Here is a 23,983-nt window from a genome sequence, read left to right as displayed (position 1 = left end):
TTGCTCTTTTTTTTTCAACATCAAATGTGAACAAGTAGTAGTAGTAGTAAATTCCAACATCTAAATAAAGACAGATTGTCTGACATTGTGTAATGGTAAACATTTGGCAACAATTACTTACAGAGTAAATACATAAGTTGCACAAAAATGGCTTTAAAAGTATGCCATTCCTAAAGTATAACATTACTACACAGCAAAAACACAGCTCCTTAAGACTAGTTAAAGTCCCTTGTTTTCAGTGTAAATCTATTGGAAATAAGTTAAATTAACTGCCAGCACTTCAAGTATATTTCACTCAGATTTCTTGAAGAAAAATGGCCAGCTGAAAATAAGATTAACAGCCTTATTTTAAGCAATAAATTATTATATATAATCCTAAAAAAAAATAATAATAAAAAAAACTTGTCAGATATGTTCTTTATTCAAGAATATGTATGGTTCAAAACATTATTTGAAAGCAATTTTTTCTTGATTTAGGTGAAAAATGACCTTATTTTTTTTAGATGTTTGGGCTTAATAAGAACAAATTGCAATATTTAGTTCAAGTAAGTGGAATAATCTGGCACATTCAACTAGTCTTCAACACTCAAACAAGATGGGGAAAATTATTTGACTAGATTTAAGAAGAATGATCTGATTAAGACGTCATAAATTTAAAGCGTACTGAATGCATTACTGACTAGATGACTTCTTTGTGTCGTTTGGTGCATGTTACAATTATCAACTAACCACTGTGCCGTCATGATAAACATGGTTTGTTGACATCACCTGTGTAAATGTCCGTGGTAAAACTGATGTGATCGACATGTCTTTCACAAAGAATCGTGGTCGTATAAACTGCATTATTTTTTCATCCAGGGGTTTGCCTATCGGGTCATTTCGGGAATTTCCTCCCGCCTGTGCCCTTCAGTCCGCCCGGCTGCCAAATTAGCACCCACGCCAGGCCTCTGTCTTGAACCGGAGTGGCGGCGGCAGCAAAGTTCGTACCGTACATCCGCCCGCCCCGGCCGGTGTTCTGTCAACCGGCTCGCTGCGGCGCATTCGGTGCATGGCTCTGCTCTCATGCTCTACCCGCCTAGGGCGAGGCGGCGGCCTGCCGGACCGGCGGGCTCCGTCGGAAGACAGCTACTTGTCAACTATCGATCTCGTGAGGTGTTTAGCCATAGATGGGAGTTTACCACTCGCTTTGGGCTGCATTCCCAAACACCCCGACTCCGGGAGGACTGCAGCGTCTCTGTATCGTCACAAGCCCCGTAGCTTCCTTTATAGTTTATTTGTTAACAATAGCTTCAGCATTTGTGCTAGCAGCAGCATATTCGTTCCAAAAATCATTGTGATGCAGTTTTAAATGGCTGCTGGGTTAGTGCTAGTGGTGTTCAATGAGGACGCTTTCTTTAGGCCTTGAGGAACTGTTTTGTAGATGGCGAGAGCGTCGTTTATTTCATTTCACACACGGGAAAAGCAACGCACGCTAGTGAGAGCGCCTCAACACTGATGTGTAACACCGCCTCCTCTATGACGCCGTACTCCTAAACCCCTCCTCCCACAGGGGCTTCAGAGAGGGGAGGGGTTGAGCAGGCGGCAGTGAAGAAGTGGAGAAAACTGCTTGGTTGCGCACATTTGGAGGCTAAATCAAGTATATAATTATCGGATTGCATTATCGGTTGATTTTTTTATTATCTGTATTATCTGTGTGACGTCATAATTGCCATTATCGGCCGATAATTATCGGCAGCCGATATTATCGTGTATCTTTAATTAAAACCCCTCTGTATGTTTTCGTTATAATAAAATTTATGAAATTTTCAATCAAAAAATGAACTAATAGCTCGCCATTGTAGAAGGTAGTTGAAATACACCACAAGGTGTCAAGGGATGGTTTTGAATTAATTAGAGATCTAGCCAAGTTTTTCTCGTGGGTTTTGTTCCTCGACTGACGCCGTAGTTTCCGGGTTCATTGTACCTTTGAGTGTTGAGTGTTGTTTGAGTGTGTTTGAGTGTTCATGTGAGTGTTGACTTAACAACGTACGAGACCTCTAATAGTTTGTATATTGTGACCAAATATTGCCATCTAGTGTATTTGTTGAGCTAAACGAAATGTTTGAATAGAGTTTGACCAAAGTCTGAGTATTATTTTGCATGGCTTGGGAATGCCAGTTCTCTTTGCATTGAGTGCTTTTCTTTTTGTGAATATTTTTTTTTTTTGAGACATAGAAATATTATTTTTGTTGTGCTTTCAGTCAATGATACTGTAGCGACTTAACTGTTCCGTCCAAATGAATGATGGGAAGTTGGGCAACCATGACTGTCAGTGGTGGCTGCAAATGGTACATCTTCTCTGCGTTGTGTTCAATACAGGGTGTTAAGAAAAAGATTATCTCCTGTCATTCTACCCCACGTCGCTCGCCACAATAGTTAGAATTGTTGTGGAAGAGATGCCAATAAATAGCGCGGCCCCAATGAATGCCTGAGCCCACTCCTCTTGCTTGTCTCCGCCTCTTAGCTATCACTATCCATAAAACTGTGCCATTTTACTCTGTTTGCGGCAATGCATGAGTGGGTCGTCCCGCACATGCGTTAAATATTTTAATGTGATTAATTGAAAAAATGAATTACCGCCTGTTAACGCGATAAATTTGACAGCCCTAGTTCAAACATATATGTGCAATTTGCAAAAGATATGTTGTTTTCTGACATTCCATTAAATTGTATAAGTAAGGGATATATACATGGCGGAAAACACTGAGGTGACTTGAAGTTCCGCTCTGAGACCCCCAATATGGCGAAATTTCAAAATTGTCCTATATGCATGCGTGATACATCATTGGAAAGCTTAAAATATCCATTTTCGGGGGAAAGAAAATTTTTGAACAGGAGGGCATTTAAAAAAAAAAAATGTAAGCAGCAAAACCCTAACTGGAGGTGAAGGCACGCAAGAGCATAATTAAAGACGCCATGATTTTAACTAGTTATTATCGCGTACTTACCTCTTTTCAATCAAAAAACTCCATGTAGCATGTATCACCGAGTGTCAAGACACAGCTGTGAATGGCCACAGCCGGACTTTGTTGAGATTTTATTGGTGAAACACGGTAATATAACAAGGGTCGCGATGCAGAAATCGCAGACATCATGGAGTGGTCGAAATTTTCATTTTCATATATTTACTCTTTTAAACGTTTTTTTTTTTCTTTCCAGTTTTTCTTTGTTTGAATCGATTATCATCTAAAATATTGGGGAAAATGCGACAGTAATGAAAAAAATACAGTTAAGCGATAGTTATGGGGTAGATACCTGTGACTTTTTTACAGAACTCAATTTTTTAAATGCGACGTAATTTGTTTAAAAGTTTAAAATATGTGAGTGAATAATTTTTAAAGTCTTTTTTTTTTTTAAACTAAATAATAGACATCAATTAATGATTCTAAGCCAAAAATGACAGACATTTCGAAAAATAAATACGATTACTTACCTTCTTTTTATGGCTAGGTTGAAACAAAAGTGGTTGCGCGACGTCTGTAAACAGGGGATTCCAGGGTAAACCTGACAAATTAAAAATAGTTAGGGGGCTTATTGCGCCATGAATCTGCTATGGCAGCATATAGAAATATTGTTCTATCAAACACAACAGTTCTTTTGACTTAAAATACAGCAGTTTATTTTAAAGAAGGGTGCAAGAACACAATCTGCTTTTTCAGTCTAGTCTGTGTTTTCCGCCATATACATGTATATACATACATTTTTTTTCTCTTTATTAATAAATAATATATTCAGTCAATCATGAAAAGTATTGATTAAAATGATTAGCATCAGCAGCACTTCATAAAGCTTACAGAATGAAATACAATGTACCTGTACATTCATGAGAACACACAAGTACGGTAAATGACTACCATGTTCTGTAGGTAGAACACACAGAGGGCAAAAACGATGGCCCTCTGTTAAATGTGAGGCATAAGAACGTGCAACAGGGTTGACGTGAAGAAAGAGAGAAGGGGAGAAGATTGTGACAGGAGACTATTCAGTGTGAGGCAGGAAACGGGCACAAGGAGCGATGAGAATATTCGGGCTCCCTTTGCTTCTTTAAGTGGAGGAAAAGTGCTCCCTTTTGACTGAGAAGAGAACTGCAGGCTGGAAGCCCGTCCCTCTCAGCCTCTCCTTTTTTTCCACCTCTGTTCCTTTTCAACAGGAACAGTCTGCATGCCTCCTATTGCACTGAATTGTCTACCATATAGTTAGTTCATGTACTTTAGATGACAATTGAATGCAATTTCGACTTGAATGTATGACTACAGTATATTAATTGAGCAAAATACTGTACATTTTCAATACAAAATCAAAAATATCCATATTTATTTTAGCACATAATGTGAGAGTGGAAGCACACTATGAACTATGAGCTGCTTTTCCCCCCTTACTTCCTCCATATTAATTTTCATCATATTTTTTTCCATTTGTTTACTCATGAAAAGGATTACATACACCATGTTGTTGCTACAACATCTGTCTTGCCCATCAAAAGTGACTACAACAAGTCACTCAACTGAACTTCATTTTTATAGTGCTTTCACAACTATACCAAATTACAGAACACACGACAAGACAAAACCAATAATGCAGATATTTGTGTTGCACTGTTTTAACACCAGATGCTCTCATCCATTTTATTTGTTCATTTATATTTTAATCCCTAATTTTGGTATTGGCATTAGCAGGTCATGGAGCATGTGCTGGTGGCAGCACAGACTAGCAGGATTGCACAATAAACTACTTGAATGACTTTCACAAAAGTTACTAGGTTGAACTTTTGTTATCTGTGACAGTGAATCTTCTGTAAATAATACCAATAGCGAACCATAGTGGGGGGAAAAAATAAATGTATATGTATTGGGTATATTACTCTACCACTGTTCCGCCAAATGCCTAAAAAAAAAAAAAGTTATATTTCTTGTATAAATTAAAAAAACTATATTTAATAAGATACTGTGCTGGCTTTTCATCAGACAGCAATTAAATAGAACCAAACTTTCAATTTGGTTGTAATCCACATTCGTAGTGTAGAACTGATCTGCTCTGTTATGAATTTCTATAATACTGTAGCCAAATTTAGTAGCGAAGCGTTCCGCTAACACCACTTAGAAGGCAAGACTCTACCATATTAACCCAATATAGGGCAAGCGACTATTTTGCCAATAGCGTACCGCACGTAACACGTCACCTTTCCTCATTAATATTCATGACGTTAGCTCTACCATATTAAGCCAATATAGGGCAAGCGACTATTTTGCCAATAGCGTACCGCATGTAACATGTCACCTTTGCTCATTAATATTCATGACGTTAGCAACTGTTGCTAGGGGGGTCGAAGTTGCGTTTGTCCCTCATGCTAGATGCATGTAAACAGTGTACGAACGAGATGTTTACTGAGCTAAACCAACCAATTCTGTCTTAAAATGATGTCGCCAGTGCCAAATTTACTGGTAAAGATGTGAAAGGACATACAAATATTTAGTTAAAGAGATGGCTTGAGTGCGAGGGCTGAAAAAGATGGGAAAAAGTTCTGACCTGATCCAGAGGTAGCTTTATCAATACCTTTTTCTTGTGTGCATTGCCTTACGCCACTGACGATTACATTCTCCTGTTTCAACAAGCTATTCTATACCAACATATTCCTTGTCTTTCTTATATTTTATATCCTCTGCTTGTCTTACGCCTTGCTACGACCGTGCCGTCCTTGGGGGTAATTTAATATTGCTATTTTTGTGTCGCGATCCCAAATGCTACTTAGTGACAGACAACGAACACTTTTATATTTTCATTAATAACAAATCTTAATTGTATTAATTTACTTACAATTCCCCCTTACTAAAGTTGTTTCTTTACAACAGAAAAGGGAAAGCTGTTAAATCGAGAGCCTACTTGTAGGCATGAACAGGCTTACTACGGAAAAGACCAAGGCCAAACATGGCTAATTTATTTGAATATCCAAATTTTAGAAAAATAGGCTTACATGACTGTTGTGATATACATATAGATACATTTTTTTTTAAATTTCAGGTCATTTATTGTCAGACAGAAGCAGCACGGCAAAACACCACGCTAAAAAATGAGTAAAAATATCAAAATGGCTTACCTTTTCGTGGCAGGCAATGGATCAGGAGTGTCATCTGTAGGACCATGGCCCCCAACAAAATATTTACTACATATGAAGGTGAACGGCTTCACCTAGCTGGCGTTAAACTGGTCTTTTGGACGTCCGCACTAGTGGGTCCATTGTTCACATTTGTTTTCCGAAATTTCCGGGTTCGCGGTGAGTCAGCAACCAGCACACTTTTGCTCAATAGACGATGTTTATTGATTAGAAAATGCAGAATAAATGAGATTTATTGATTACAATCCCACAATAGCAAGCAACAAGTATTAAAACAAGAACAAGTGGTAACGATGACATTAGATCTAGTTTGTCAATTCCAGAATCCCCGCGTTACCGTTACAGCACAACAAACTGTTCCTTAACAATGAAAATCGCTTACCGTTGACAAATGAGCGGGGAGCCAAACGCTCCGGCAAAGTGGCGAACGAACAAAGCCAAGCGACCCGTACGTAATCCTCTGGCAGACTTCTGGGGAGTTGGGGGAATCTCCCGACTCTTATAGGCACGTCTGACGCGGGGACACGGGTGGCCACTCCCTGCCCCCACGAAAACGCACCACCCGAACTCGTGAGACCCCCCCCCCCCCCGCAAGGGTATGAGATCCCCCCCCCCCCAGTTGAGGCTCCCAGCGGTTAAAGTAGAATGTTTATTTAATTATCTCCTGAGATTCCCTCCTAACTATGGAATTTAAGCGCGTACTATGGTGCAAAACAAGTTATCTCGTGAGATTCCCTCCTTACTATGGGATCCAAGGTGAAAAACAATAGAAGTTGTTACAGTCTAGGTCACAGAAGCAATCATACATCACAAAGGCATAATGTGCTAATGTTAAGGCATCACATAATATTTTCCCCCTTCATTCCGCCCTTTGACCCGGATTGAATTTATCATAAGTAGAGCTGAAACGAGTACTCGAGCAACTCGAGTAACTCGAGTTTAAAAACTGATCCGAGTAATTTTATTCACCTCGAGTAATCGTTTATTTTGACAGCTCTAAGCATCACGTTTTGCTAGGACTACTTTTAATGCGGGACAACGCGCTGTCACGTGCGGAGAGGAAGAAGGGGGAAAAAAAAAAAACTTACCGCAGCCGACAGCCGACACAAACGACGCCGACGTTGCTAAATACTAGCCCGCACAATGCTACATTGGTAACAGGCAGCGTCTGGCGCGTCTCATAGAGATCACATGTATGTTGAACTAGATGCGAAATGACAGACTCTGCCGCGTCTGGGCAGCGTTTGTAAACAGCCGCCATCTTAAAGCAGTACAGCGCTAAGGGCTAATAAAGAGCGCTAATAAAGAGTGCTAAGCGCTAATAAATAAGATTAACGTTACTGTCGCTACTAGCTCACGGAACGTTAGCCCTGCGGAGGGCTAGGTTTCAATTAATTATGACCACTGTCGATGCGTGGCTAACGTGTCTTACATACAGGCTTTAACATAACATAGCATTGTGGAGTGATGAGGGTGTAAAATAAAAACTTAATCATGCTAATTATCAATTTTAGCTCAGTAGTCATTGCTGGATAAAACACCAAGTAGCACTGGTCCCTAATGTGCTCCAATACAGCCTGTATCATACATTTATTTTGAACACTGCAAAAACTCAAAATCCTATCAGGACTTACAGTTTAGACTAACTTAAAACTTAACTAGAACTTAAAAATGGCTTGACACAAAGAGAAATTCAATTGAAACACGTGGGAAAAAAATCCTAACTTTTAAGTGATGTGTGTTATCAAGCGTAACGGCATTTTTAGGTAAGATATATATATATATATATATATATATATATATATATATATATATATATATATTAATAAGATCTAAAAGTTTTTTGAGTGAAAGCAGTGAATTAGTCTTTTTTTTAAAATTCTAGTTACACCTGAGATGCAATTGTTGGCTGTTTTCAACAATATGCAACGAAAATAAAGACATTGATTGACTGAAAATGGTTCAAGATTAGATGAAATGTCTTGTTTTCTCATGTATATGTATAATTGCTCTTCACCTAAAAATATATTTATTTTATCCGATTACTCGATTAATCGATAGAATTTTCAGTCGATTACTCGATTACTAAAATATTCGATAGCTGCAGCCCTAATCATAAGGCATAATGTGCTAATGTTAAGGCATCACATAATATTTTCCCCCATCAACATTTTTCTCCCTCTGAGTTCTTGGCTTCGGGAAACGTATGAAGAAAACCTTCATATGTGGATGATCTTAATGTCTAATGTCGTTTGTAAAAGTTCCAGAGCAGCAGTGTTTACTCGGCATCTTCTTTTTGAAAGATTACTGGCAGAAAACGAGCAGCTCTTGCATGGGTTTTATGCGAGCGCGCTTCTATGTTGACCCCCTTCCGGTTTACGATGGTGATGTCACGCAGCCTTGAGGTCTAAAAATAACATTCTTCCGATTTCAGAACTTAAAATTGACCTGCCATCCACTTGGACATCACAATCTGGGTAATTTCGGCCACAATATTAACTTTTGGTATACAAGTATGACCTACATAACTCAAAATGTGTGCATATACCGCAATTTCCCGAGTATAACGCACACTTTTTTGGTGCGCATTATACACTGGTAAAGGGATGGAGACAGAAGTACATATCCAGTATATTATATATATATATATATATATATATATATATATATATATATATATATATATATATATATATATATATATATATAAATACCGATTTTTTTTTTTTTTTTTTTTTTTATTTACACGGCCATGTTGTGTTGAAGAAAATGTATGCGGCTATCCGTTGCCGACCATTACAGTACATGCCATGTTGTGTTGAAGAAAACGTATGCGGTGATCCTTTGCCGACCATTACGGTACATGACGTCACCATTTTGTTTCAGTAATACTTCACTCTGATATTCAAATGATTTCGTCTGTGTTAAATTCTGCTTTTTTCACTCTTCATAAAGCACAGAATTTAGTTTCTTCAACTCATTTGAGTCATCGTTTATTGCAACTCGGACCATAACAAACGTAACACAACACAGACTTCCTGTGTCCGTCAATTATATCTGTCCCTTAGGAAACTCAAACCCAAATAACAATAGTTCCTCTTGTTAGTCAACAGCGATGCGCTCGTTCCGATTTCCGACTTCAGCCCTCACTTTTATTTTACCGTATCAATCCATGGAAGAAACATTTATTCATCATGATGAAACGAGCAAGTTATACAGCAGCCTTTAAAAGAAAAGTCGCATCTGTTTTGTTTTCTCCTGGATTCTGGTAAGTTGGAGAAGTTGTCAGATCATATTATTACCGTGCATATTGTCAGTTTATGGTAATGTTTTGAACTATCAATGCTTGTGCTGTGTTTCACCAGTTAGTAAAACGACATTTCTGTATCCGTACACGAGCTCTGTTTTCTTGTATTCTTCTATTTATTGGTGCTAAAATTACGGTGCGCGTTATACACGCGTACAATAATTTCCCCTAGATTTTACTAGTAAATTTGGGGTGCGCATTATACACGGGTGCGCCTTAAATTCGGGAAATTACTGTATGTAGACAGCAGGTCTCAGTTAGAAGCTTAATATTTATTTTTTTTATTTGTATATATTTCTATGGACAAAGACAATTGTAAATTACTTAAATTTTACATAAACTAAATAAATCATATGAAAACGAATAAAAAGAGATCCAGTCAAACTGGACTTGACGTCTCGCACCGTCAATGGCAGCCAATGAGTTAATTGAATGCCCTATAAAGGGTCAGTGATGACCTGACAAGTGTCATAACAAAACCAAATGAATTGAGTGAGAAAAAAACACCTTGCGAGGATTTGCCAGCCAATTTCACACTCCCCAACATACATGACTACCACATATTATCAACTGTTATTGTCATGCTCGTTAAAGTACGCGTGATTCTATAATGCGCGTGTGTGGTGTGAATTGTGTGTGTTTTACGCTTAATGCCACATGAGTGCATTTCGCTCCATAAAGCTTATGATGTGTGCGCATATTAGCCTGGGTAAATTACTTAAAGCTTTCCTCATCTGATGACAGAAATGTATAACAAGGGAGACACTTAATCATGATTACCTGATTGCCTCATGCTTAATAAGCTTTCAGTTTTTTACTTAAAAAAGGCAGAGGAGCGCAGCGCCCTTTTCTCCATTCTTTTTTTTCTCCGTCAAGAAAATGACAATGACAATGGTGATGGGTTACGGAGGAGTGAGATTTTGTATTATTTTCCTCACTCGTCCTGTCTCTCTCTCTCCTCCTTCTCCCCAATTCCGCAGGGATTTGTGGGGGATAATCCTCTCGGGGATTAGGTCGGGGCAACACGCAGACAAAGAGGGGAAATAAGCCTGTTATGCATTCGCTGCTTCATTTCCCAACCTGTCTTTATTACAGCCTATACTGATATGGGCTTATTCGCACGCACACGCGTCCGCACACCCAAACACACACGCATACATGTGATTGGCCACATTAAGAGCTCCCCTGATGTAACTGGTGTCCACAGGGTTTTTGTGTCTTCATTTTCCTGATAGGTGTGTGTATCTGTATTGAGCAATAATAAAACCCACACATGATTAAAGCAGAATAGACTCTTAGTTCTTACCACTGATCTTTTGAGCCCCCCAGTATGCATTTTTATTAAGGAAAAGTACATTTGGGTGCCATTTCCTTTTTTATTAGGTGGAGGTAATGTAATGTAATTATTGGGCTGGCGTGTGTGTGTGTGTGTGCATGCCACGGGCTGTTGCTGTAGTTTGTGTCTGTGTATATATTGTATGCAGAGTATCTGTGTGCGCACCCGCACTTATCGGCACCCATATTTGTGTGGGCGTATGCTGTGGGTCTCTCTCAATATATCCTTTAATGCCTTTGGTAGTGGTAAACCTGTCTTCATCAGAAGACACATGTCTGAAGGCCGAGTTTCACTTTTTACACAATACATGCCGATCCCAAATTATAACATATACTCTGCAAGTAGAGCTCCATTCCTGTTTGTTTATTAAGATTTAAAAAAGTTCAATCTCAAAACTAGGGATGTACCAAAAGCAAAATTCTTGGCCGAAACAGAAAACCGAATATTGGAAACCCATGGCCGAAAAATACACATGTATAATATATATATATATATTTTTTTTTTTTCCCCATTATTTTTTGAGTACTGATAAAATGGGAACCGGGGCACTTCAGGGGCCATTCAAATTAGAGAGGGGGCCAGTGCCACTGTGGCCTACCACTTAAAACCCCCACTGGGAGGGTGCGTTCCCGGCTGCAGTGAGCGCTGGCGTCGTCAGAGCATTTTGTTCGGTGGATGTGGACACACGACGCGGCAAATTTGGGACACTAAAAAAGTGGGTCTCACACCTCCAATTGCCAAGCTAAATGAGATCTCGATATACGTTTGTGTGGAACTGTAGTTCACAACAACAACAAAAAAACTATACCGTTCTCGCCAAAACTAGTAAAGCTCTTTACAAGGCTATTATAATCTCTCCTACTCCTTAAAACAAGACGTTGTGTTTTCTAATGCATCAAGTGGAACTGATCGAGAGCCAAGCGAGTGGGCCGAGTCCTAGCGGCGACTAAGCCGAGCAAAGTCGCTCCCAGCCGGATTGAACGAGGACTGGCAGAAGGGGAGTGGAAGTGCGAAAAAGTGACAAAAATAAGAAGTGGTCGTGCTACAAACGTATTGTACTAAACCACAGAAAATGTACATGTATGCAGGGCCGTTCCTTACCAATTTGGTACCCTAGGCAACATATTTGCAGAAATTATTGCTTTCATTAAGGTGTATTTATTTAATTAACCTTGGCACTTTTAGGCAAGGCAAATTTATTTCAATAGCAAAATTTAACACAAGGTAAAAGTGCTTCATATCACATGAAAATCAGCAAGACTATTTTAGTCCCCCATACACTTTGTCCATCTTCTCCTAAAATGGGGGGGGTAAATTTAACTGAAACTAATCTACAGCTGGCTGAATACTGAAAATATTTGTAAAACAACAAGCCTGGCTAATGATACAGACAAGTATTGTTTAGCTTTATTATATTTAGCAGTATGCCATATAAATTCTATGTAAATAACCGGGGGGGAAGGGGGGGGGGGGTTCAGCCATTTAGTGCTCAGACCATACGCCGCACTCTACATCAAATTGGTGTGCATGGCTGTCACCCCAGGAGGAAGCCTCTTCTGAAGACGGTACACAAGAAAGCCCGCAAACAGTTTGCTAAAGACATGTCAACAAAGCACATGGCTTACTGGAACCATGTCCTATTGTTTGATGGGACGGGCGGGCTTTCTTTATTATACGTCGGCTCTTTCAATGATGATGGGAGTCCGCCTTGTAAAGTTAATTAAAGGCGTTGCGCATCGATTGTGAGCATCCCTACGCAATGATAGGTGAAGGAATAGTTGTGTTAAATGCGTTTTTGTGCCCGTTTTTTTCCTGATCATTCATTCTCATAATTTCGTAGTGGTTAGCATGTTTTTATCGGCTACAACTCATAATTTTAAAATAATGAATGTGAACAGTCAATGTAATGGTTTGAAGGGAGATTGCATGCAAATTTTCACTGTAGTTGGTTTTATAGTTAAGATGATGTGGTTTAATAAAGTTTTGTTCAATACTTATTTGATGCACATAATAAGGGGTTTTTATGTCATTAAGTTGTTTTGATCAATACTTTTGATACTAGGAAGGATCATTCTAAGAAGGTTTATGGATGTTCTGCGGACACAAAATAAAGCTCAGTAAGGTCTAGTACAGTGTTTTTCAACCGGTGTGCTTATGTGCCGGGGCACACTAGTGTGCCGTGAGAGATCGCCAGGTGTGCCGCGAGAAATTATCCAATATCACTTTTTTTTTTTTTTTTTTTTTTCCCTCTCGTCAGGCGGAGTTGCAGTAGGAAGGAAGGAGTAGGTAGAGTTCTCGGTCGGGAGCAGATGAGCGAGTTATTGCTCGTGTTGCATTTAAGAACTGCTCAGATTTCTAGCCATCAGCCACCTTGCTGTCCGCGACAATGTTAACCCCATCACGTCTACTGTACATTATTGGATTAGACTTGTCATGTGTCGATTTCGCGAAAGTGTCCTTTCCATTTTATCCACATGTGAAGAACGTCAATCCTCACCGTGTTTTATTTCAACGCATTGTCGAGGACAGAAAGGTGGGCGATAGCTAGAAATCCAAGCAGTTCTTGAACGCGACACAAGCAGCTCTCTCTCTAAGAGTGCCATGGTGCCAAGCAAGCTTAAACTTCATCTCCAAACAATACACCCGTCATTTCAAAAGAAGTCGATGGACTATTTCTTTTGCCTTCGTGAAAACATAGGGAAACAGGCAACTTTTTTGAGGAAAAACGACAAAGTTAAATCAGAAAGCCCTCAAAGCCTTGAGCATTAGCTTGTTGCTGAACTTGTTGCTAAATCCAAAAAGTTCCACACTTAAGCAGAGGAATTCATACTACCTGCCTGCAAAGCCATAGTCAGCGAGCTGCTCGGCCCTGATGCGGTTAAAGACATTGCTAAAGTCCCGCTGTCTGATCATTCTGAGCTTTTCAAGCATAACTGCTATAAAAAAATAAAACAGAGAGAGACTCAGAGCTTTTAAAGAAGGTTCCTGCCATGATATTGGGTATGTGTTCATCTAAACAGGTTCAAGTTTCACAATCAGTAAGTATAAATACTGAAAAATTATTTGGTCATTGAATATACTGTACTGAAAACAATTTTGAAACATTTTTGGTTTGTGGTGTGCCGCAACATTTTTTTCCAATGTAAAAACGTGACGTGACTCAGAAAAGGTTGAAAAACACTGGTCTAGTATGTTGGTGAAGCAACCAAGCTAACCCCATTAGGCCTAACTAGAACATTAAGAGCCACATGGCCCAACATCAGTGGCCTTTCACATTGTTCTTCTAGATGAATGGACAAAATTCCCACAGACACACCTGTAGGAAGTCTTTTCAAATGAGTACAGGCTGTTAAAATTGAAAATCGTGTGCAGCTAATTTTTCTTCTTTTTCACTTCCTTGAGCACAGTGCTTCTCAATTATTTTCTGTTACACCCCTCCAAGGAAGACGTAAATGTTTCGCGCCCCCCCCCCCAAACTCTGCCGCCACTGTAAAAAGTATCATTTGTCTATAATATTACTATTATAAGTATGCCTCTGCCTCACATTGTATCCTTTTTTTTCTGTTAGAGAAAATAACAGAGATCAACTTATAAAGTATAACTTTATTAACATTGTTTTGTTTGTAACAGAAAAGACTTAACGCGCATCAATTTGCCTGAACTAAAAAAAAAAAAAAAAAGTCACATCCAAACTGTAAAAATACACTCAAGGTACATTTTTGACCATTTGATACTGAAAAATAAAATCAGTAAATACTAACAAATTAGAATTGATTAGAAACGTTAACTCATGAGGACAATATGCCAAAAAATGACCAAAAAAAAACAAAACTGAATAGAAAAAACAAAAAACAAAGTGTCTTTGGACAGAGGGACAGTTTTTATTTTCGCTGCTCGCTGCTCACAGTATCACCTCCAGTTTGCCATTGTGTGGTGTTATTTTGCACTGAGCATGCTAACAGTGCTCACTGGTTTACTGATATAACACTGACAAAGCGGGAGGATTGTTGGCAATATTCGGCACGTTTTCGCTAAAAAAACAATCAAGCGGCTCATCAATGAGATTGGGGTCTAATGTCTTTAAGTGGCGTCTTAGTTGATTTGGCTTCCGGCCGTCCGCTATAATCATTTTTAGACACAGTAAACAGTGGTCTTTCCTAATCTACCACTGTATTAAATGTCAAAGGCAAATGGCCCGAAAAAAGCGCATTCTCGCCGGCCGAGGGAGAACCGTAGATGAGGGCGGTCGTCGTGACGATCCCAAGCCAAAAATGGCACTCCTCGGGCGGACACGTGAGATCCGGAGAAGACAGTGGGTCGCTGCGTGGGTCCGGCTGGAAAATGGCTTTCGAAAACGGCGCACAGCTCTCCAGCTCTACATGAGTCTCTTCCGTGTGCTCTTGCTTACTTCAAAGATACTGCGCGCACTTTGAAAATGAGAGCGCCACTGCCACCCACTGAGTGGATGTGCAAGTACACTTTATACTAGTACGGCGCAAAAAAAAAAAAAAAAAAAAGCATGTTCCCCAAGGTCACACGCGCCACCCTTGGCATCGCTCTGCGCCCCCCTGGGGGGGCGCGCCCCACTATTTGAGAAGTACTGCTTTAGCAGGTGTGCCAATACTTTTGTCCAAGTACTAAAAAGCAGTATGTAACCCTTGCTGACTTATCATTTTTATTTCCTTCATTTTGAAGTAAAATTTTCTTTCTTTCAGGCATCCTAACCAGTTATGGTGTTTGGATGGATGGTGTTCTTATTTCAAACTCCAGTTCCTCTCAGAGGTTTTTGGTGGTGAAGGAGCTTTCCCCGTGGAGCAAACACATACTCAGGCTGCAGGCCTGCACAGCGCGTGGTTGTGGCAAGGGACCAATGGTGAGTTAGATTTTATTGGTTACACATTCACAAATGATAATGTACTGTATAAATGAATTCAATAGTGTTTTTTTGTTTGTTTTGTTTTGAAATTTCATATTGATGTATCCAATATTTCTAACAATCTTTCTAAACGTACGTATACATACTCATACAGCTCAGTATTGTCTTCTGTGGGGTTAAAAATGCGGTGTGTAAATAATTAGCTAAACCACGAAACGCAGTATGCCAAGTACAAAAATCATATACATAGGTATTATTGCAAGCATTATAAAAACTGTTAATCCGTGTGCCTGTGCATGCTGCCGGGTGTCATAAAGGTGATCGATTCTCTCAGCTCAATAACGAGGGTCGGCGTGACGACGCTGACATTTGCTAGGAAATGTCACTCCTTGCTCAATGACGCCTCTGACGGCAGGCCGTATTTTGGAGCATTTTTCCAATAAGGACGTTATAGTTAGTCGAACATGCCAAAAACAGCTGACACAGGGCAACAAGGAAAGTGGAAGCGACATGATAAAAAGGAGGGATTGAAGAAAGCAAAGCATTGAGTAGCTGGCAAAAATATAAGAAATAAAAAAAAACGTCAAGAAGATTCAGTGGATATAATTTTTTTAATGCATATATTTATTTAAATTAAGGAGAAACATGTTAATGTTAACACATCTAACAAGTTTCCTGAGCGAAACATGGGTGCCGCCATCTTTGATCATTTCTGCTCTGAACTTCGGGTTTAGACAGAGCAACTTGATGTAAGCAGTATGTTGACAAGGTTAAAACTATAAAATCAAACCAGACGAACCTACAATATCTCCAAAAATGGATTCAGCACGACGTAGTTGAGACTCCGAGACTTTCTGTGCTGTGCGTGAACTCCTGGAAGTGCCTATATACATGGTTGGAAATGGAATGTTTTGAACAGCGCCCAGCTTCAAAGCGCCAGTGTGGACCTCCCTCGCCATATGCCTTAAATCGAAACCAGCTGCAGACAATAAGTTAAGGATGTGCTTTAAAACAAAGGATCTACATAAAAGATAGTATTTTTCTTATTATCACTTCGTTGATCATTCGTGGACAAAGTTGTAACAACCTGTCAGCCTGTGTTGACGTGAGGTGTAGATTGATACGCCGGTCTCTTGTGTGACCAAAATGAATTGAAATTACAAATAATATTACAGTTGCCGAATGCAGAAGGGCTGACACGTATTTTGTTGTTACAAGGAAATACTACAAGGTATGTACATTCATTCATTCATTCATTCATTCATTTTCCATGCCGCTTATTCCTCACGAGGGTCGCGGAGGTGCTGGAGCCTATCCCAGCTAACTTCGGGCAGTAGGCAGGGGACACCCTGAATTGGTTGCCAGCCAATCGCAGGGCACAACATATAAACAAAAATAGTATGTCATATTGATCACAAAAAAAAAATTTTGGACAACATGATTCCATTTCTTGGTTCATTTAAAACGATTGGTGCATGTGCAAAACAGGTCAATAACTCACTTTTTTTTTAAATTATTAGAACAATATTAACGGAGGTGGGGCATAAGTCAAGCCTTTCATCATCAAAGTAGAATGCACGTAGTCTCGATATATGTCCATTGATATACAGTTAGTGTTGTTGTGAGGCACATCAATATGTCTTCCCTTGCCTAACGGCGTTTTCCACCTGTAAACAAACGAACAAAAAACTTGTAACACGTGCATTTATGCATTTACATAATTATGCCGTCCTAAACGTACTGATTAGTAGTGTTGCACCGATACCATTTTTTTGGCCCCAATACTGATACCAATACCTGGCTGTGCAGTATCTGCCGATATCAATACCACCCCCTTTATATATATGTGTGTGTATATATATATATATATATATATATATATATATATATATATTTTTTTTTCCAAAGAGCTATGTACTTGGATGTGAAATCATTGCTATCATGGCTTTGTGAGGCTGGTGCTTACCTTTGCAAAACAGGAAAAAGACTAATACAAAGTGAATAGTCTACTAAACCCTAGTAGACAATAGTTGAATAAACCTTTGGCTCTCAAAGGCCAAAATAGTGCTGCATTTGTGAAATTAAAACATGTATGATACTAGTCCAACAGTAAGAAAGTAAAAATAAATTCACAATAATAAACTCTGAACAAACTGAGTAAACTTTTTTAACCTCTCAAAACCCAAACAGTGCAGCTTTCATTAAATTATAATAATAATAATTGAACACAGGATCCTGTTTCTCTATTAGCCTCCTACTCTGTGCCTCAGCAGCAACATACATACTTACTTACAGATTATTTCTACAGCACTTTTGAATAGGCTTGCCACCCGTCCTTTGAAATAAGGAATCGTTCATTTAAAAGTTGCGTTCTGTATTGAAGCAATACGGAATATATATGAATAGACATATTTCTATGCATTTTAGGAGTTTGTGGATGTCCCTATTTTTTGTCGGCTGAACGGCTTTGGTCGGGAGGGGGGAGTCCATTATTTCTATTTCTGAAAGGTGGCAACCCTACTTTGGAAACAGGTCCCAAATTACTGCAGCATTTATTTCAGTAAAAGACAATAAAAGTAAAGGAGACGTAGTGAACTGACCAGATATTGTTGCTCCGGTCCACCGCCCTTCCTCTGGATAGCATTCCTGCTGTTCCAGGCTCAAACTCTTTTTGTTCGTTCACGTTTAGTCTTCAAATGTTTGATCGGGTTCGAGGTATTGAAACTGGCTTATTTAATTCCACGTCTCAAAACTTTCAGGCTGCAAATCTTGCATGCAGATATTGTACTCGACGGAGATCATAAACGGAAATACAGTATGTCCAGACCACCGACATTTTACTCTAGTAGTTTGTTTTTCCTCCATATGAAAAAGCGGCCCCGGCATTGGTCAAGAGTGGCTATTGGCCCGCTCTCATTGGTCTGGAGCAGGCCAATAGCGAAAGCTGCTTGGCATGCAAAGGGTTCAGGTGTCATCACACAACACAAGAGACAGAGTGTAGTGAGCGTCAGGAGGAAAAAGAGGCTGTGGTCAAATGCTATAACACTGGACCGGTAAATGGTTTCGGCGCCGTCTTTGTTGGTACTCGCCAATACCGATACCACCATTTCGGGCCGGATCAGCCCCCCCCTGCCAATACTAGTATGGGTATCAGTGCATCTTTACTGATTATTAACAGGCTAGCAGGAGATAGCATGTGTTGCAGCCACAGTAGTTGTAATAAATAATATTAAACATCATCATAATTGAAATCAGGGGTCAAAGTGGCTAGAATTTCTTGCCGGAACTCCCCGACATGAAGATCGCCATGGAGCCAGAAATTTTATTTATTTTTTTTTTTCATTTTTTTTTTTTTTTTTTTAAATTTTATTTTATTTTTTTTTTTTTTTTTTTTTTTCCTTGGGGGGGGGGGGCAAACCTTTTTTTCCTTGGGGGGGGGGGCAAACCTCTTGCACTACTGAAATGCAAAGAAAACTGTTTTAGCAAAGTTATTTCTATAACACGTACAAAAACTGATTTTCATTTAAAATAGTATTTTTTTCAATGATTTGCAAAATAAAAGTTAACGAAAACAGCAATAACTGCTCCTCCATCTCCTAATTTTCATTTTTCCTTATTTCCTCTCATACTAAATACCAAATCTCAATTTTAACTACTTAAGAACATAGGATATATATTAAAATTTAAGTTAATGGAAACATTTACTTTTTTTTTTTATAACAAAGATATATGTAACATACCTTCAGAAAAACAAGTACAAAGGACTAATATTATGCAGAGTGAAATGGAATATATTTTGAAGATCGCGCAAACATTGACTTTTTTAATCATAAGGAAATTAATAAGTAGCCTAACATATATGAACAAATATAAGTCAAAAGTGCACATTGACAGCTAAGATGTTCTGAACCTCCCCATCAGAGCAAATAAAACTAAATATGATAAACCAGCCTCCTCAACTCTTTCGTTGCTCTTAAAGATTTGATCCATTTTATGTTGCATTGCCCTTCTTTGCCGCATCAATTCAACCTTTTTTTTTTTTTTTTTTTTTTTTTTTGCTGTTCCGGAAAACATGCACATTTGAACCAATCAGAGCTAACTATCTCTGCTGATCACATGTCAGTATGTCAGCCAATTGAACGGATAAATGAATCCAGGCGTTTTGCTTTGCTGCGTGCATTCACACATTGGCGTGACTCATCATCGTCAGACTCTGATAACTGCAGCAGCTGGGGAAACCTCCATGCCGTCCATGGAATAAAATAAATCATAAATATTGGTGGAACCGGATTACATTAGACAAGCACTTCATTATGCTTGTTGTTAATACTTGTGTATGTAAATCTGATGTTGGTAGATTGTTTTCTTCTTGGAGATGAAATGCATGTGTGGCAGCTTAGCATTTTTTTTCTTTTTACATAGCGTTTTGACAGTTGCCGTCATTTTTTCTAAATCAAAGCTTCGTGTACCGGAACAGAATTCCGGCCCTGAATCTTATACCGAAACTGTGTTCTGTCCCTGAATCTTATACCGGAACTGCGTTCCTGGCCGTTCTAGCCCATTTTCACCCCTGATTACCATCATTATCGTAATAACAATATCAAAGACAGCAAATCGTTTCATGCGCAAGATTTCAGTTTTAGTATTTTTTGAGCACTGAACACATAAAATTGCTGGGATAGGAAGAATATACCTTCCATAACACCAGAAGCAACATGACTACATAAACACCTGGTCTTTGTGCTTGGTTCCACATCTGCCTTCATTATACATGTTGTCCTCCCATGTCCTGATGATGGCAGATGGATGTCTTAGTTTTAAATTAGTTATTGTGGTTTTTGCGTAATCCTGCTCAAAGATTGGGTGTGTGTTTTGTGCTTATTCTATGCTTTTTTTTCCAGGTGGAAGTACACACATTAGAGATGGCCCCGGCAGGCCCAGTCCTGCTCGAATTGGCCAACCACAGCTCTCGGTCACTAAGAGCCCGATGGACTGCTCCTCCCAGACCCAATGGCTACATGAGATACATACTACACTATAAAAGTGAAGGTAACTCATTTATTTCATGGTTTTATTTGTAACTTTTAGTGCTCATCACAAATGATAACTAGAGTTTGACAGTTTATCTAAAGTATGCAATGCGAAAAGGTATATTATTATTTACCTTTGAAAATATTAAGAGTTGAACGTCATAATTCTGATACTTTTCAGGAAGAATATGCTTTTCTGGATGCGGGGGAAAAATAAAAAATAATTGTTGTTTATTTGTTGTAATGTCACCATGACTTTACAATGTTTACAAATTGTTTAATGGTAGCAGTTTGACGAAGACCAATTTTTTTATGGGATAGAATATAGGTTGACCAGTATCCCAGAATGCATTGTGTTGGACCGAGGTTCCACTGTAATTGTATATGTTTTATTCCTTTTATATTAAACTTAGAGTGCAGCTTTGTCTTTGAGGACGACTCGTATACTTCCAAATTATGGTACAACCTTTTGGAATAAGTTCATGGAAGATAAGTGTAACACAACAAGTTGCCTGCAAATAAACTGGATACCAACACAGTAACTTTGTGTCAAAGTCAGGCGAAAAAGATAAGAGGAATAATCAAATTGTCACAGCAGTGGAGAAAAACTAGAGAAATGATTTCACCTGTGTGGCTTGGTGAGGATTCATACAAGAGCAAAGCAAGAAAAAACAAAAATATGAAGATTGAATGCAGAATAAAGTCAAGTTGCTCTAAAACAACAGGATGAGAGATTTCAGCTTCCATAGATGTATTGGAAAAGATTGCAAGCCTGAACTAGGCAACACATGACAAACAGCGCAACACTGAAATAGAGCCAAGACAAACAAGAAAAGTCGACGGAAAGGGGGGAAGAAGAAAATTGAACAAAATGAGAATAGAATGACTGAATACAAACTCACACAGTGGTCCTTTAACTTGCACAGATTCATCAAGTCACTCACACATACACACACACTCTAGTCAGTGTTTGATCTGCGCCTCACACAGGAACAGACAGATTAAAACGAGTGGAGGGAGGGATAGAAGAGGTGCACAAGAAAGAGAGATGGTGTCTCGCTCTAGTTCCCCATAAGCCAGTGTTACTTTGATACACAGTGCCTTCATCAGTTCACACAGGCCTGATATGTGTTTGTGTGCGTCTGTCCATCTAAATATATTGGATAGGCTCGCATTGTGGGATTTTCTGATCCTTTTTCTTTGACTATCCTTGCATAACCTCAATATGGAAACCTCTCTTTTGATCATTCCCAGTTAGTATTCCTCGCTCTTCAACTCTCTCTCCCGCCTCCATTTCGCCATTCCCCGTGTATATGTTTTATTAATCACATTCCTGGCATCACACTGATGACGCTTTTAAAGAATTGCACCATGACAATAATGTCACTCTATGCATGCAACTTCCTCCGTCAGATTTATGGCATTTCTCTTATCTGTCGTCTGTCAGATGGCGATGCGGTGCTGGACGGTGGCACGGAAGCCAGCAGGTGGTTGACTTTGACGGACCTGCAGCCGTACACCAACTACAGCTTCTGGGTCGAAGGTTGCAACACACGAGGCTGTGTTGAGAGCTCGGTGCTTAATGCTACTACGTCTCCTGCAGGTACCATAAATGTACCAATCTCCTTCAGCAACTACCTGACTTTGGTTGTCCTCGAAGCTGATTACAGTTAGAATTTTGTTGCATTCAGTACAAAAGTATGCATAGTACCGTATTGGCCTGAATATAAGACGGCCCTGATTATAAGACGACCCCCTCTTTTTCAAGACTCAAGTTTAAAAAAAAAAAAAAATGACTTTTTGAACACCAAATTAATTTTTATACAGAAAATAATTACAGTGCATCTGAAACACGATTATAACAATATATTTGAGAGAAAAAACATGTTATTTAGCCTCATGCAAATCTTAATATCTGAACATTTAAATATCAGGGTACCCGCGGGTTATTAAAAGTATTAAAAAGGCATTGAATTTAGTTTTCCATTATTAAAGGTATTAAAAGTATGAAATTAGCTGTCGTAAGTCTGGAATTTTTTCACCGTGGTTTTAATTTTCAAGAACATCTCAGTGGAACCTAAATTATATCCGTGAAGAAGTTTTTAATCCATAACGAAGATGAAGCGTAGAATTTTTACGATGCACTGCACCTCGTGCGTGCGCGCCGTTACCATCAACATCACAACCGCAGGCCATCGCACAGTACCAGGCCCGGAGTGGCTAATCGGGAGAACCGGGACAGTTCCCGGTGGGCCGGCCTGACGTTTGGGCCGGTCGTAATACACATTTTTAACGAAGCTTTCAGTTAAACTATTTACTAACGTTATAACGCAACCTCGCTTTGCGCGATAAATTGTGGCCCTTCTAGCATTCCGTAGTTTGAAATTCGATACCCCGCAACAGGCTCCCAACTCATTCTCCAATGCCGCCAGCTCTGCCTCTGTGAAAGAGTATCATGATATCATCCTGTTGACTTGATTCTGGAAAAACTTAATTTTGGGTTTTAATGGCCGAAATGGGGCACGTTTAGGCAGCATGACGAGCGTGAACCCGCCTGGCTGTTGGCGCGACCCATTATCGTTGTTTTGAGCATGTTTGGATAAAAGTACAGCGATAAACCGTAAATGAACATGCAGAATGAAATATTTTTCATGAGAGCACCACTAAAACTTCCACTATGGAGGCTCCAGGCACTATTTTTGGGCACAAAGACGGAGGATTGGGGTGAAATCCACGTTCTCAGGCAAAACATAAGTTGGGCATTTTAACCCAAAACATTGCATTCTGAGGTGGACTGATGAGCGTAAACTACCCTGAAATACACAGGTGTCTGAACTGTATAAGGGCATTGGGAGACAGCCGTTTTGGTGAGTTCAATTATTCTTTCAATCAGTCATTCAATCTTTCACATTTAATTGCGGTAATTTTATGTCATGAATAATATGAAAACACTCATAAGTAATGATATAATACATTAATTTTTTATTTATTTAAACTAAATACAGTACGCCCCAAAATTTTGAATATCAAGTAAAATTTGTTTTATTTTGGTAGATTAAACCAACAAAAATGAGTATGTCAATTTGCATGTACCACAAACCAAAAAAAAAAAAAATGAATATGATGAAAAGCTTCAGTTTTGTACACACTTGCCACATGTGTAATTCAAAACACCTGCAAAAGGTTCCTCATTCTTTAAAAAGTCAGCCTAATATAAGATAAAATTATAGCTAGTACTCCAAAAATAAAATGGTAACTTCACACAGAACCTGCGCTTGAGCCC

General features: G+C 39.1%; 1 protein-coding gene across 1 annotated transcript in view; it reads left to right on the top strand.

Annotated features, from left to right (window-relative positions):
• ush2a (Usher syndrome 2A (autosomal recessive, mild)) overlaps positions 1 to 23,983 on the top strand; it is a 428,293-nt gene that overhangs the window by 181,618 nt on the left and 222,692 nt on the right. Inside the window, exons 45-47 of the mRNA XM_057848749.1 lie at positions 15,510 to 15,667; positions 20,572 to 20,719; positions 22,148 to 22,303. Coding sequence (XP_057704732.1) covers positions 15,510 to 15,667; positions 20,572 to 20,719; positions 22,148 to 22,303 — 462 coding nt within the window. The remainder of the gene's footprint in view (positions 1 to 15,509; positions 15,668 to 20,571; positions 20,720 to 22,147; positions 22,304 to 23,983) is intronic.

The sequence above is a fragment of the Corythoichthys intestinalis genome, chromosome 1 (assembly GCF_030265065.1).
Source record: "Corythoichthys intestinalis isolate RoL2023-P3 chromosome 1, ASM3026506v1, whole genome shotgun sequence".
Lineage (NCBI taxonomy): Eukaryota > Metazoa > Chordata > Actinopteri > Syngnathiformes > Syngnathidae > Corythoichthys > Corythoichthys intestinalis.
This window is presented reverse-complemented; position numbering and strand designations above follow the sequence as displayed.